General features: G+C 44.1%; 1 protein-coding gene across 1 annotated transcript in view; it reads right to left on the bottom strand.

Annotated features, from left to right (window-relative positions):
- The window catches only part of LOC135535125 (cytochrome P450 3A27-like), an 82,388-nt gene extending 73,405 nt beyond the window's left edge, over positions 1–8,983 (bottom strand). Inside the window, exons 1-5 of the mRNA XM_064961848.1 lie at positions 8,672–8,983; positions 5,541–5,634; positions 4,947–4,999; positions 4,131–4,230; positions 3,732–3,848 (exon numbers count right to left, since the gene is read on the bottom strand). Of these exons, the coding sequence (XP_064817920.1) occupies positions 3,732–3,848; positions 4,131–4,230; positions 4,947–4,999; positions 5,541–5,634; positions 8,672–8,745 (438 nt within the window). The 5' untranslated portion in view covers positions 8,746–8,983. The remainder of the gene's footprint in view (positions 1–3,731; positions 3,849–4,130; positions 4,231–4,946; positions 5,000–5,540; positions 5,635–8,671) is intronic.
- Positions 8,984–17,371: the final 8,388 nt, after the last annotated feature.

Below are 17,371 nucleotides of genomic sequence, written 5' to 3'. Positions count from 1 at the left end.
GAGACAGAGGTAGAGAGAGAGAGACAGAGAGAGAGAGAGAGAGAGAGAGAGAGTAGAGAGAGAGAGAGAGGTAGAGAGAGAGAGGTAGAGGTAGAGAGAGAGAGAGAGACAGAGGTAGAGAGAGAGAGACAGAGAGAGAGAGAGAGAGAGGTAGAGGTAGAGAGAGAGAGAGAGGTAGAGAGAGAGAGAGAGAGGTAAAGAGAGAGAGAGTGGTTAGCAGAGTGCTGCCTAATGATTAGGGTTGAATGGCAGTAACCCAGTTACCCAGATTTACACCAATAACTTCTCCCCTTTCCCAGGATAAAGAACAGAGAGAAACCGGTAACTCCTCCCCTTTCCCAGGATAAAGAACAAAGAGAACCCCGGTAACTCCTCCCCTTTCCCAGGATAAAGAACAGAGAGAAACCGGTAACTCCTCCCCTTTCCCAGGATAAAGAACAAAGAGAACCCCGGTAACTCCTCCCCTTTCCCAGGATAAAGAACAGAGAGAAACCGGTAACTCCTCCCCTTTCCCAGGATAAAGAACAGAGAGAAACCGGTAACTCCTCCCCTTTCCCAGGATAAAGAACAGAGAGAAACCGGTAACTCCTCCCCTTTCCCAGGATAAAGAACAGAGAAACCGGTAACTCCTCCCCTTTCCCAGGATAAAGAACAGAGAGAAACCGGTAACTCCTCCCCTTTCCCAGGATAAAGAACAGAGAGAAACCGGTAACTCCTCCCCTTTCCCAGGATAAAGAACAGAGAGAACCCCGGTAACTCCTCCCCTTTCCCAGGATAAAGAACAGAGAGAAACCGGTAACTCCTCCCCTTTCCCAGGATAAAGAACAGAGAGAAACCGGTAACTCCTCCCCTTTCCCAGGATAAAGAACAGAGAGAAACCGGTAACTCCTCCCCTTTCCCAGGATAAAGAACAGAGAAACCGGTAACTCCTCCCCTTTCCCAGGATGAAGAACAGAGAGAAAACGGTAACTCCTCCCCTTTCCCAGGATAAAGAACAGAGAAACCGGTAACTCCTCCCCTTTCCCAGGATAAAGAACAGAGAGAACCCCGGTAACTCCTCCCCTTTCCCAGGATAAAGAACAGAGAGAAACTGGTAACTCCTCCCCTTTCCCAGGATAAAGAACAGAGAGAAACTGGTAACTCCTCCCCTTTCCCAGGATAAAGAAAAGAGAGAAACCGGTAACTCCTCCCCTTTCCCAGGATAAAGAACAGAGAGAAACCGGTAACTCCTCCCCTTTCCCAGGATAAAGAACAGAGAGAAACCGGTAACTCCTCCCCTTTCCCAGGATAAAGAACAGAGAGAAACCGGTAACTCCTCCCCTTTCCCAGGATAAAGAACAAAGAGAACTGGTAACTACTCCCCTTTCCCAGGATAAATAACAGAGAGAAAAAGGTAACTCCTCCCCTTTCCCAGGATAAAGAACAGAGAGAAACAGGTTACTCCTCCCCTTTCCCAGGATAAATAACAGAGAGAAACCGGTAACTCCTCCCCTTTCCCAGGATAAAGAACAGAGAGAAACCGGTAACTCCTCCCCTTTCCCAGGATAAAGAACAGAGAGAAACCGGTAACTCCTCCCCTTTCCCAGGATAAAGAACAGAGAGAAACCGGTAACTCCTCCCCTTTCCCAGGATAAAGAACAGAGAGAAACCGGTAACTCCTCCCCTTTCCCAGGATAAAGAACAGAGAGAAACCGGTAACTCCTCCCCTTTCCCAGGATAAAGAACAGAGAGAAACAGGTTACTCCTCCCCTTTCCCAGGATAAATAACAGAGAGAAACCGGTAACTCCTCCCCTTTCCCAGGATAAAGAACAGAGAGAAACCGGTAACTCCTCCCCTTTCCCAGGATAAAGAACAGAGAGAAACCGGTAACTCCTCCCCTTTCCCAGGATAAAGAACAGAGAGAAACCGGTAACTCCTCCCCTTTCCCAGGATAAATAACAGAGAGAAACCGGTAACTCCTCCCCTTTCCCAGGATAAAGAACAGAGAGAAACCGGTAACTCCTCCCCTTTCCCAGGATAAATAACAGAGAGAAACCGGTAACTCCTCACCTTTCCCAGGTTATTTCCCAGTTATTTGTATGAACAGCATGACGTCTCTTTATAAAAAGCTCTTTAGCGTTAAACCATTAAATCTTCGTGAGGAGAAGTGATCTGCATCTAATTCTAGGCCTATATTATGATTCAATCATGTCATTAGAATAAAGAAGATCGGGGGTCCTGGGTGGTGCAGCAGTGAAAACACGGCCAGGTGGACTGGAGACAGCAAGGAGTCATCAGGCCAGGTTGTCCCGAGGCATTGTCCTAGGTCTCAGGTCCTCCGGTAGAAATTTCCAAAAGTCTGAAGGTACCACGTTCATCTGTACAAACAAAAGCAGCCATCCTACCCCTCAGGAAGGAGACACGTTCTGTGTCCTAGAGATGAACGTACTTTGGTGCAAAAATAGCAAATCAATCCCAGAACAGCAGCAAAGGACCTTGTGAAGATGCTGGAGGAAACGGGTACAAAAGTATCTATATCCACGGTAAAACGAATCCTATATCGACATAACCTGAAAGGCCGCTCAGCAAGGAAGAAGCCACTGCTCCAAAGCCGACATAAAAAAGCAAGACTACGGTTTGCAACTGCACATGGAGACAAAGATGGTACTTTTTGGAGAAATGTCCTCTGGTCTGATGAAACAAAAATAGAACTGTTTGGCCATAGAGAGAAATGACCATCGTTATGTTTGGAGGAAAAATAGGGAGGCTTTCAAGCCGAAGAATCCCAACCGTGAAGCACAGGGGTGGAAGCATCATGTTTTGGGGGTGCAGGCAAGGAGGCCTACAAACCGGACTCCAGCTCTGTCAGGAGGAATGGGCCAAAATTCACCCAATTTATTGTGGAAAGCTTGTGGAAGGTTACCCAAAACATTTGATCCAAGTTAAACAATTTAAAGGCAATGCTACCAAATATGATGTAAACTTCTGACCCACTGGCAATGTGATGAAAGAAATAAAGCTGAAATAAATAATTCTCTCTACTATTATTCTGACATTTCACATTCTTAAAATTAAGTGGTGATCCTAATTGACCTAAAACAGGGAAATTTGACTCAGATTAAATGTCAAGAATTGTGAAAAACTGAGTTTAAATGTATTTGGCAATGTGATGTGATGAAGTTTATAACAAGCTGTAATGAGTTTATATAGAATTTATAACAAGCTATAATGAGTTTATAACAAGCTATAATGAGCTGAAGAGTTTATAACAAGTTCTGAGTTTATAACAAGCTATAATGAGTTTATACAGAGTTTATAAAAAGCTATAATAAGTTAATGAAGAATTATAACAAGCTATAGAGTTTATAAAGAGTTTATACCAAGCTATAATGAGTTAATAAAGAGTTTATAACAAGCTATAATGAGTTTATAGAGTTTATAACAAGCTATAATGAGTTAAAAGAGAGTTTATAACAAGCTATAATGAGTTAATAGAGAGTTATAACAAGCTATAATGAGTTAATGAAGAGTTTATAACAAGCTATAATGAGTTTATAGAGTTTATAACAAGTTATAATGAGTTTATAACAAGCTATAATGAGTTTATAACAAGCTATAATGAGCTGAAGAGTTTATAACAAGTTCTGAGTTTATAACAAGCTATAATGAGTTTATAGAGTTTATATCAAGTTATAATGAGTTTATAACAAGTTGATAAAGCAGAAAGGGAGGGATGGAGGGATGGTTCTACCTCCTTTAGTCGTCCAGAGGTAAAGGAAGGTGAGAGGACACTGCGGATCCGTCTCCATGTATCGTCCTCGGCAACGGACACCGCGTCAAACAGCTCACCGTTCAGAAACGTAAAGTTCTACAACATGGAGGACAGTTTGAACAAATATATGATTCAATAATGCTCATTCTGCTTACATCATATTCACACTACTTTGAAATGATGCCACAAATAATGTATCAATAGTATCAGCAATACATGTAGGGTTATTATTATTCAGTGTGTGTGTGTGTGTGTGTGTGTGTGTGTGTGTGTGTGTGTGTGTGTGTGTGTGTGTGTGTGTGTGTGTGTGTGTGTGTGTGTGTGTGTGTGTGTGTGTGTGTGTGTGTGTGTGTGTGTGTGCGCGTGTGTGTGTCTCACCCTGCGGTTGGTGAAGATGTTGTAACACTCTTTAATCAGGACGGTCTTGATCATGCTTTTGTCCATGATACACAGAACAGGCTGCCTCCCATCATAGATCCTTCACAGAGGAGAAACACACACCTGGCTTTAACCACTATATATATATATATATATATACAACTACATGGTACAGACTGCCTCCCATCATAGATCCTTCACAGAGGAGAAACACACACCTGGCTTTAACCACTACATATATATACAACTACATGGTACAGACTGCCTCCCATCATAGATCCTTCACAGAGGAGAAACACACACCTGACTTTAACCACTATATATACAACTACATGGTACAGACTGCCTCCCATCATAGATCCTTCACAACGGAGAAACATAGACCTGGCTTTAACCACTATATATACAACTACATGATACACAGAACAGACTTCCTCCCATCATAGATCCTTCACAGAGGAGAAACACACACCTGGCTTTAACCACTATATATACACCTACATGATACACAGATCAGGCTGCCTCCCATCATAGATCCTTCACAGAGGAGAAACATAGACCTGGCTTTAACCACTATATATACAACTACATGATACACAGAACAGACTTCCTCCCATCATAGATCCTTCACAGAGGAGAAACATAGACACACATTTAACCACCTCATATAAAACTACAAAGAAAACATTAGTCGGGTTGTTGTTGATATTACTACTACCATTCCTCATGGTCACATGACAGCTCCAGCAGGTGATGAATTGTAAGGAATAGTACAGTTGTAAGTCATCCTAGTACGGTACAGCCAACTGAACTCACCCCCAGATTCTCCCATACTTCTGAAAGCACTCTTTGTCAAAGTTAGTGAAGCCCTGCAGAGAGAGATATAGAGAGAGACAGAGAGAGAGACAGAGAGAGAGAGGAGAGAGACAGAGAGAGAGACAGAGAGAGAGAGGAGAGAGAGAGAGACAGAGAGAGAGAGAGAGAGAGAGAGAGAGAGAGGGGGAGAGAGAGAGAGAGGGGGAGAGAGAGAGAGAGGGGGAGAGAGAGAGAGAGAGAGAGGGGAGAGAGAGAGAGGGGGGGGGGGAGAGAGAGAGAGAGATGGAATGAGAGCGAGCGAGATAAAAAAAAAACATGCCCTAGGAGGTCATGTAGGTGTGTCCTACAGCTGAACAGAGAACACACCTGAAATAGGTGAGGGTTGAGGAGGGTTATTTTATATGGTCCCCAGGGTCAATAATACAACTTCTAGACTGATCAGGTCTCAAATGACCTTGTATTTATCTATTGTTCAAACAACAAACAACCAGCTAGTCCTGTTTTTCCTTCTCAATGTATTGTTTTCCATAGGATAAAAATAACACTGTTGTTTAAAATATGAGAGAGAGATATTTATTCTGAATGGGTACTAACCTTTCTATACTCCATCATTGTGCCAAAGTAAGGTAGGGGTTTGGGACCAGGGATACCCATCTTAGTGAATACACCGTAGGGCCAGTACCCGTACCTGTGTACACACACACACACACACACACACACACACACACACACACACACACACACACACACACACACACACACACACACACACACACACACACACACACACACACACACTAAATAGTAATATGTTCTAGAGAAGTTATATTAAGTATAGTCTCCTTGTATATATCCATGTTATTCTCTATATTACTTTGTTATTCTGTATGTAACCATGTTATTCTGTACATTACAATGCTATTCTGTATATAGCCATGCTATTCTGTATTTGACCATGTTATTCTGTGTATAACCATGTTATTCTGTAAATAACCATGTTATTCTGTACATAACCATGTTATTCTGTATATAGCCATGTTATTCTGTATATAGCCATGTTATTCTGTATATAACCATGTTATTCTGTATATAGCCATGTTATTCTGCATATAGCCATGTTATTCTGTATATAGCCATGTTATTCTGTATATAACCATGTTATTCTGTATATAACCATGTTATTCTGTAAATAACCATGTTATTCTGTAAATAACCATGTTATTCTGTACATAACCATGTTATTCTGTATATAGCCATGTTATTCTGTATATAGCCATGTTATTCTGTATATAACCATGTTATTCTGTAAATAACCATGTTATTCTGTAAATAACCATGTTATTCTGTACATAACCATGTTATTCTGTATATAGCCATGTTATTCTGTATATATCCATGTTATTCTGTATATATCCATGTTATTCTGTATATAACCAAGTTATTCTGTATATAGCCATGTTATTCTGTATATATCCATGTTATTCTCTATATTACTTTGTTATTCTGTATATAGCCATGTTATTCTGTACATTACAATGCTATTCTGTATATAGCCATGCTATTCTGTATTTGACCATGTTATTCTGTGTATAACCATGTTATTCTGTACATAACCATGTTATTCTGTATATAGCCATGTTATTCTGTATATAGCCATGTTATTCTGTAAATAACCATGTTATTCTGTAAATAACCATGTTATTCTGTAAATAACCATGTTATTCTGTAAATAACCATGTTATTCTGTACATAACCATGTTATTCTGTATATAGCCATGTTATTCTGTATATATCCATGTTATTCTGTATATATCCATGTTATTCTGTATATAACCAAGTTATTCTGTATATATCCATGTTATTCTGTATATATCCATGTTATTCTGTATATAACCAAGTTATTCTGTATATAGCCATGTTATTCTGTATATATCCATGTTATTCTCTATATTACTTTGTTATTCTGTATATAGCCATGTTATTCTCTATATTACTTTGTTATTCTGTATATAACCATGTTATTCTCTATATTACTTTGTTATTCTGTGTATAACCATGTTATTCTGTATATAACCATGTTATTCTGTATATATCCATGTTATTCTGTTTATAGCCATGTTATTCTGTATATATCCATGTTATTCTGTTTATATCCATGTTATTCTGTATATAACCATGTTATTCTGTTTATATCCATGTTATTCTGTATATAACCATGTTATTCTGTATGTATCCATGTTATTCTGCAAATTACCATGTTATCATTGTGTCACACCCTGATCTGTTTCACCAGTCCTTGTCATTTTCCCCACCTCCCTCCAGGTGTTGCTTGTTTTCCCCAGTGTATTTATCCCTGTGTTTCTTGTCTCTCTGTGTCAGTGTATTTATCCCTGTGTTTCTTGTCTCTCTGTGCCAGTGTATTTATCCCTGTGTTTCTTGTCTCTCTGTGCCAGTGTATTTATCCCTGTGTTTCTTGTCTCTCTGTGCCAGTCCGTCTTGTATGTCCAAGCTATTTCTCCTTTTTCTAGTCCTCCCGATTTTGACCCTTGCCTGTTTCTGGACTCTGTACCCACCTGCCTGACCATTCTGCCTGCCTTGACCTCGAGCCTGTCTGCCACTCTGTACCTCCTGGACTCTGATCTGGTTTTGACCTTTTGCCTGTCCACGACCATTCACTGGCCTACTCTTTTTGGACTATTAAACATCTAAGACTCCAACCATCTTCATCCTGTGTCCCCATCTGGGTCTCTTCTTGAGTTATGATACATTGTTGGAAAAGGAACCGTAAGTAAGCATTTCACTGTTAGTCTACACCGGTTAATATTGAGCCTTTTCCAGAACATTTGTGGCCATGATGCATTTCAGGAAGGTCTGCAAGATGAGTGCACTGTTTATGTGGGTTTGGGTCATCAGACACCATTAGACATGCACCTGTCTGGGGAGAGGACATGGCTGTTTATTTTGGTAGCAGTGGTATGGTCTAATATATACTGTTGCTATGGTTACACCTCTTGGGATTTTATCAGAAGATGAGTGTTCCTTTCGGAGTAGTTAGCAGGATGACATGTACTGGTTATTTATATGGACTGTTGCTATGGTTACACCTCTTGGGATTTTACCAGAACATGAGTGTTCCTTTCGGAGGAGTTAGCCGGATGACATGTACTGGTTATTTCTATGGACTGTTGCTATGGTTACACCTCATGGGATTTTACCAGAACATGAGTGTTCTTTTCAGAGGAGTTAGCAGGATGTCATGTACTGGTTATTTCTATGGACTGTTGCTATGGTTACACCTCTTGGGATTTTATCAGAACATGAGTGTTCCCTTCAGAGGAGTTAGCAGGATTACATGTACTGGTTATTCCTATGGACTGTTGCTATGGTCCTACATGCACCTGTCCTAGTTGAGAACATGTCTGTATTGTTGAGCTATTGCTGTGGCTCTAAAGTTTCCTTGCCCTAAAGTGAAACCAAACTTAGTGCAAGGCAATAAGATAACAGTGGGTAAAGGCCAGAGGTGATGAGTCAATTAGAAGAGTTACTATGGGTGTCACGTAAGGAGGACAGATGTATAAGAAGTGTTTGCCAAGACTGCAAAAGTTGTTGTTTTCATGAACCAGCTCGGCTTTATTTTATTTGTGAAATATTATTGACTGATTATTTCCACGAGATAAACTAGGATGCATGTGACGAATAACATTTGATTTGATGTAAGTCCTTACACTACAATGAAGGTGATGAGGAGGGCCAGGAGGGTCCAGGTCTCAGCGGAGAAGTATGGCAGAAAACTCATCATCTTTCCTCCAGTTCGGCTCCCTGCTGCTTCTGAACACAAAGGCTCCGTTTTCTCTCAGTCTCGTTCGAGTTCACTTCTCCGATGGTCTGACAGATTTTGAGTTGTTTTTTCTGTCCAGTTCTTGTGTGGTTCTTCTGTGACGCAGGCAGATCTCGAATACCGACCGCTACTCTTCTCTCGACTCTGTTTGAGACCGTGCAGGTTACAAGTTGTTATTGTATCCCGTCGGAAAAGCACCTGTGTGATGCTAGCTAGAATAAGGATGAGCAACAATGGAATTTGCAGTTCGCCTTCAAAATAAGGGTCCAATATTGAAACTGATGCAAAAATATTCAAATAGTGGATATAATGCCATATTTGGATTAGGTAATGCTGAACAAGGTTTGAATGTTGTTATATGAATTAAACTAAAGACAATAAGTAGTTCATTTGACAAACAAAAAATAGTTGAAGTCCCACTGTGGCTGTATTAGAATTGCATTGGGGCAGACTTCTACTGCACTGTACAGCCTTACCTCTGGATCTTGGGTCCATGAAATGTGAAGAAATTACGCAATAATTGTGATCCATAAGGCTGGTACGATATGTCATGAACCCAGGATCCATAAGGCTGGTACGATGTGTCATGAACCCAGGATCCATAAGGCTGGTACCCCCTGTCATGAACCCAGGATCCATAAGGCTGGTACGATGTGTCATGAACCCAGGATCCATAAGGCTGGTACCCCCTGTCATGAACCCAGGATCCATAAGGCTGGTACGATATGTCATGAACCCAGGATCCATAAGGCTGGTACGATATGTCATGAACCCAGGATCCATAAGGCTGGTACGATATGTCATGAACCCAGGATCCATAAGGCTGGTACGATATGTCATGAACCCAGGATCCATAAGGCTGGTACCCCCTGTCATGAACCCAGGATCCATAAGGCTGGTACCACCTGTCATGAACCCAGGATCCATAAGGCTGGTACGATATGTCATGAACCCAGGATCCATAAGGCTGGTACGATATGTCATGAACCCAAGATCCATAAGGCTGGTACGATATGTCATGAACCCAGGATCCATAAGGCTGGTACCCCCTGTCATGAACCCAGGATCCATAAGGCTGGTACGATATGTCATGAACCCAGGATCCATAAGGCTGGTACGATATGTCATGAACCCAGGATCCATAAGGCTGGTACCCCCTGTCATGAACCCAGGATCCATAAGGCTGGTACGATATGTCATGAACCCAGGATCCATAAGGCTGGTACCCCCTGTCATGAACCCAGGATCCATAAGGCTGGTACGATATGTCATGAACCCAGGATCCATAAGGCTGGTACCCCCTGTCATGAACCCAGGATCCATAAGGCTGGTACGATATGTCATGAACCCAGGATCCATAAGGCTGGTACCCCCTGTCATGAACCCAGGATCCATAAGGCTGGTACGATATGTCATGAACCCAGGATCCATAAGGCTGGTACGATATGTCATGAACCCAAGATCCATAAGGCTGGTATGATATGTCATGAACCCAGGATCCATAAGGCTGGTACCCCCTGTCATGAACCCAGGATCCATAAGGCTGGTACGATATGTCATGAACCCAGGATCCATAAGGCTGGTACGATATGTCATGAACCCAGGATCCATAAGGCTGGTACCCCCTGTCATGAACCCAGGACCCATAAGGCTGGTACCCCTGTCATGAACCCAGGATCCATAAGGCTGGTACGATATGTCATGAACCCAGGATACATAATGCTGGTACGATATGTCATGAACCCAGGATCCATAAGGCTGGTACGATATGTCATGAACCCAGGATCCATAAGGCTGGTACCCCTGTCATGAACCCAGGATCCATAAGGCTGGTACGATATGTCATGAACCCAGGACCCATAAGGCTGGTACCCCCTGTCATGAACCCAGGATCCCTAAGGCTGGTACCCCCTGTCATGAACCCAGGATCCATAAGGCTGGTACGATATGTCATGAACCCAGGACCCATAAGGCTGGTACGATATGTCATGAACCCAGGATCCATAAGGCTGGTACGATATGTCATGAACCCAGGATCCATAAGGCTGGTACCCCATGTCATGAACCCAGGATCCATAAGGCTGGTACGATATGTCATGAACCCAGGATCCATAAGGCTGGTACGATATGTCATGAACCCAGGATCCATAAGGCTGGTACCCCCTGTCATGAACCCAGGATCCATAAGGCTGGTACGATATGTCATGAACCCAGGATCCATAAGGCTGGTACCCCTGTCATGAACCCAGGATCCATAAGGCTGGTACGATATGTCATGAACCCAGGATCCATAAGGCTGGTACCCCCTGTCATGAACCCAGGATCCATAAGGCTGGTACGATATGTCATGAACCCAGGATCCATAAGGCTGGTACCCCCTGTCATGAACCCAGGATCCATAAGGCTGGTACGATATGTCATGAACCCAGGATCCATAAGGCTGGTACGATATGTCATGAACCCAAGATCCATAAGGCTGGTATGATATGTCATGAACCCAGGATCCATAAGGCTGGTACCCCCTGTCATGAACCCAGGATCCATAAGGCTGGTACGATATGTCATGAACCCAGGATCCATAAGGCTGGTACGATATGTCATGAACCCAGGATCCATAAGGCTGGTACCCCCTGTCATGAACCCAGGACCCATAAGGCTGGTACCCCCTGTCATGAACCCAGGATCCATAAGGCTGGTACGATATGTCATGAACCCAGGATACATAATGCTGGTACGATATGTCATGAACCCAGGATCCATAAGGCTGGTACGATATGTCATGAACCCAGGATCCATAAGGCTGGTACCCCCTGTCATGAACCCAGGATCCATAAGGCTGGTACGATATGTCATGAACCCAGGACCCATAAGGCTGGTACGATATGTCATGAACCCAGGATCCATAAGGCTGGTACCCCTGTCATGAACCCAGGATCCATAAGGCTGGTACGATATGTCATGAACCCAGGATCCATAAGGCTGGTACCCCTGTCATGAACCCAGGATCCATAAGGCTGGTACGATATGTCATGAACCCAGGATCCATAAGGCTGGTACCCCTGTCATGAACCCAGGATCCATAAGGCTGGTACGATATGTCATGAACCCAAGACCCATAAGGCTGGTACGATATGTCATGAACCCAGGATCCATAAGGCTGGTACCCCCTGTCATGAACCCAGGATCCATAAGGCTGGTACGATATGTCATGAACCCAGGATCCATAAGGCTGGTACCACCTGTCATGAACCCAGGATCCATAAGGCTGGTACGATATGTCATGAACCCAGGATCCATAAGGCTGGTACGATATGTCATGAACCCAGGATCCATAAGGCTGGTACCCCCTGTCATGAACCCAGGATCCATAAGGCTGGTACGATATGTCATGAACCCAGGATCCATAAGGCTGGTACCCCCTGTCATGAACCCAGGATCCATAAGGCTGGTACGATATGTCATGAACCCAGGATCCATAAGGCTGGTACCCCCTGTCATGAACCCAGGATCCATAAGGCTGGTACGATATGTCATGAACCCAGGATCCATAAGGCTGGTACCCCCTGTCATGAACCCAGGATCCATAAGGCTGGTACGATATGTCATGAACCCAGGATCCATAAGGCTGGTACGATATGTCATGAACCCAAGATCCATAAGGCTGGTATGATATGTCATGAACCCAGGATCCATAAGGCTGGTACCCCCTGTCATGAACCCAGGATCCATAAGGCTGGTACGATATGTCATGAACCCAGGATCCATAAGGCTGGTACGATATGTCATGAACCCAGGATCCATAAGGCTGGTACCCCCTGTCATGAACCCAGGACCCATAAGGCTGGTACCCCCTGTCATGAACCCAGGATCCATAAGGCTGGTACGATATGTCATGAACCCAGGATACATAATGCTGGTACGATATGTCATGAACCCAGGATCCATAAGGCTGGTACGATATGTCATGAACCCAGGATCCATAAGGCTGGTACCCCCTGTCATGAACCCAGGATCCATAAGGCTGGTACGATATGTCATGAACCCAGGACCCATAAGGCTGGTACCCCCTGTCATGAACCCAGGATCCCTAAGGCTGGTACCCCCTGTCATGAACCCAGGATCCATAAGGCTGGTACGATATGTCATGAACCCAGGACCCATAAGGCTGGTACGATATGTCATGAACCCAGGATCCATAAGGCTGGTACGATATGTCATGAACCCAGGATCCATAAGGCTGGTACCCCATGTCATGAACCCAGGATACATAATGCTGGTACGATATGTCATGAACCCAGGATCCATAAGGCTGGTACGATATGTCATGAACCCAGGATCCATAAGGCTGGTACCCCCTGTCATGAACCCAGGATCCATAAGGCTGGTACGATATGTCATGAACCCAGGACCCATAAGGCTGGTACGATATGTCATGAACCCAGGATCCATAAGGCTGGTACCCCCTGTCATGAACCCAGGATCCATAAGGCTGGTACGATATGTCATGAACCCAGGATCCATAAGGCTGGTACCCCTGTCATGAACCCAGGATCCATAAGGCTGGTACGATATGTCATGAACCCAGGATCCATAAGGCTGGTACCCCTGTCATGAACCCAGGATCCATAAGGCTGGTACGATATGTCATGAACCCAAGACCCATAAGGCTGGTACGATATGTCATGAACCCAGGATCCATAAGGCTGGTACCCCCTGTCATGAACCCAGGATCCATAAGGCTGGTACGATATGTCATGAACCCAGGATCCATAAGGCTGGTACCCCCTGTCATGAACCCAGGATCCATAAGGCTGGTACGATATGTCATGAACCCAGGATCCATAAGGCTGGTACGATATGTCATGAACCCAGGATCCATAAGGCTGGTACCACCTGTCATAAACCCAGGATCCATAAGGCTGGTACGATATGTCATGAACCCAGGATCCATAAGGCTGGTACCCCCTGTCATGAACCCAGGATCCATAAGGCTGGTACGATATGTCATGAACCCAGGATCCATAAGGCTGGTACCCCCTGTCATGAACCCAGGATCCATAAGGCTGGTACGATATGTCATGAACCCAGGATCCATAAGGCTGGTACCCCCTGTCATGAACCCAGGATCCATAAGGCTGGTACGATATGTCATGAACCCAGGATCCATAAGGCTGGTACGATATGTCATGAACCCAAGATCCATAAGGCTGGTATGATATGTCATGAACCCAGGATCCATAAGGCTGGTACCCCCTGTCATGAACCCAGGATCCATAAGGCTGGTACGATATGTCATGAACCCAGGATCCATAAGGCTGGTACGATATGTCATGAACCCAGGATCCATAAGGCTGGTACCCCTGTCATGAACCCAGGACCCATAAGGCTGGTACCCCCTGTCATGAACCCAGGATCCATAAGGCTGGTACGATATGTCATGAACCCAGGATACATAATGCTGGTACGATATGTCATGAACCCAGGATCCATAAGGCTGGTACGATATGTCATGAACCCAGGATCCATAAGGCTGGTACCCCTGTCATGAACCCAGGATCCATAAGGCTGGTACGATATGTCATGAACCCAGGACCCATAAGGCTGGTACCCCTGTCATGAACCCAGGATCCCTAAGGCTGGTACCCCTGTCATGAACCCAGGATCCATAAGGCTGGTACGATATGTCATGAACCCAGGACCCATAAGGCTGGTACGATATGTCATGAACCCAGGATCCATAAGGCTGGTACGATATGTCATGAACCCAGGATCCATAAGGCTGGTACCCCATGTCATGAACCCAGGATCCATAAGGCTGGTACGATATGTCATGAACCCAGGATCCATAAGGCTGGTACGATATGTCATGAACCCAGGATCCATAAGGCTGGTACCCCTGTCATGAACCCAGGATCCATAAGGCTGGTACGATATGTCATGAACCCAGGATCCATAAGGCTGGTACCCCCTGTCATGAACCCAGGATCCATAAGGCTGGTACGATATGTCATGAACCCAGGATCCATAAGGCTGGTACCCCTGTCATGAACCCAGGATCCATAAGGCTGGTACGATATGTCATGAACCCAGGATCCATAAGGCTGGTACCCCCTGTCATGAACCCAGGATCCATAAGGCTGGTACGATATGTCATGAACCCAGGATCCATAAGGCTGGTACGATATGTCATGAACCCAAGATCCATAAGGCTGGTATGATATGTCATGAACCCAGGATCCATAAGGCTGGTACCCCCTGTCATGAACCCAGGATCCATAAGGCTGGTACGATATGTCATGAACCCAGGATCCATAAGGCTGGTACGATATGTCATGAACCCAGGATCCATAAGGCTGGTACCCCCTGTCATGAACCCAGGACCCATAAGGCTGGTACCCCCTGTCATGAACCCAGGATCCATAAGGCTGGTACGATATGTCATGAACCCAGGATACATAATGCTGGTACGATATGTCATGAACCCAGGATCCATAAGGCTGGTACCCCCTGTCATGAACCCAGGATCCATAAGGCTGGTACCCCCTGTCATGAACCCAGGATCCATAAGGCTGGTACGATATGTCATGAACCCAGGATCCATAAGGCTGGTACGATATGTCATGAACCCAGGATCCATAAGGCTGGTACGATATGTCATGAACCCAGGATCCATAAGGCTGGTACGATATGTCATGAACCCAGGATCCATAAGGCTGGTACGATATGTCATGAACCCAGGATCCATAAGGCTGCACGTTGAAGGTATGTTGCAGTCCTGAATACTAAACATCCACAGAGCAATTTTAACAGATTTTATTTGGTGTCAAATGAACTAATTATTGTCTTTTGTTGAATGTATTATATATGTTTATCAACCTAAAGGCCCTCCAGGATTGTTGCATGATTCCACAATTTATTTCCGTTTGCATCCGATTCAATGGGTAACTTTTATTTTGAAAACCGAACCACCGATTCTACTATTGTTGCTCAGGCAAATGTTCACCACACAAACACAATAAGGAGATTAGAGGGAGACTGTGTGAGAGGTGAAAGTGAAGCAGGGAGGGATGGTGAATGATTCACAGAGAGAGCAGGGGCAGATTCATTACGGAAACAGTTTAACGTTTAAGAACTAAAAGGAAACAACAGAGCAAAATGAGAGTTTCTACTGGGATAAATTAAGGTTTGTCTTTATTTTCTTTATTTTTTATTTATTTTTTATTTCACCTTTATTTAATTAACCAGGTAGGCAAGTTGAGAACAAGTTCTCATTTACAATTGCAACCTGGCCAAGATAAAGCAAAGCAGTTCGACACATACAACGACACAGAGTTACACATGGAGTAAAACAAACATACAATCAATAATACAGTATAAACAAGTCTATATACGATGTGAGCAAATGAGGTGAGATAAGGGAGGTAAAGGCAAAAAAGGCCAAGGTGGCAAAGTAAATACAATATAGCAAGTAAAACACTGGAATGGTAGATTTGCAATGGAAAAATGTGCAAAGTAGAAATAAAAATAATGGGGTGCAAAGGAGCAAAATAAATAAATAAATAAAATACAATCGGTGATCTGCTCTGACAGTTAGTGCTTAAAGCTAGTGAGGGAGATAAGTGTTTCCAGTTTCAGAGATTTTTGTAGTTCGTTCCAGTCATTGGCAGCAGAGAACTGGAAGGAGAGGCGGCCAAAGAAAGAATTGGTTTTGGGGGTGACGAGAGATATACCTGCTGGAGCGTGTGCTACAGGTGGGAGATGCTATGGTGACCAGCGAGCTGAGATAAGGGGGGACTTTACCTAGCAGGGTCTTGTAGATGACATGGAGCCAATGGGTTTGGAGACGAGTATGAAGCGAGGGCAAACCAACGAGACCGTAGAGGACGCAATGGTGGGTAGTATATGGGGCTTTGGTGACAAAACGGATTGCACTGTGATAGACTGCATCCAATTTGTTGAGTAGGGTATTGGAGGCTATTTTGTAAATGACATCGCCAAAGTCGAGGATTGGTAGGATGGTCAGTTTTACAAGGGTATGTTTGGCAGCATGAGTGAAGGATGCTTTGTTGCGAAATAGGAAGCCTATTAATTCTAGATTTAACTTTGGATTGGAGATGTTTGATATGGGTCTGGAAGGAGAGTTTACAGTCTAACCAGACACCTAAGTATTTGTAGTTGTCCACGTATTCTAAGTCAGAGCCGTCCAGAGTAGTGATGTTGGACAGGCGGGCAGGTGCAGGTAGTTATCGGTTGAAGAGCATGCATTTAGTTTTGCTTGTATTTAAGGGGCAATTGGAGGCCACGGAAGGAGAGTTGTATGGCATTGAAGCTTGCCTGGAGTGTTGTTAACACAGTGTCCAAAGAAGGGCCAGAAGTAAACAGAATCGTGTCGTCTGCGTAGAGGTGGATTCAGGACTCACCAGCAGCAAGAGCGACCTCATTGTTGTATACAGAGAAGAGAGTCGGTCCAAGAATTGAACCCTGTGGCACCCTCATAGAGACTGCCAGAGGTCCGGAGAGCAGACCCTCCGATTTGACACACTGAACTCTATCAGAGAAGTAGTTGGTGAACCAGGCGAGGCAATCA

The sequence above is a fragment of the Oncorhynchus masou genome, unplaced genomic scaffold (genome assembly GCF_036934945.1).
Source record: "Oncorhynchus masou masou isolate Uvic2021 unplaced genomic scaffold, UVic_Omas_1.1 unplaced_scaffold_446, whole genome shotgun sequence".
In the NCBI taxonomy this organism is placed as follows: Eukaryota; Metazoa; Chordata; class Actinopteri; order Salmoniformes; family Salmonidae; genus Oncorhynchus; species Oncorhynchus masou.
This window is presented reverse-complemented; position numbering and strand designations above follow the sequence as displayed.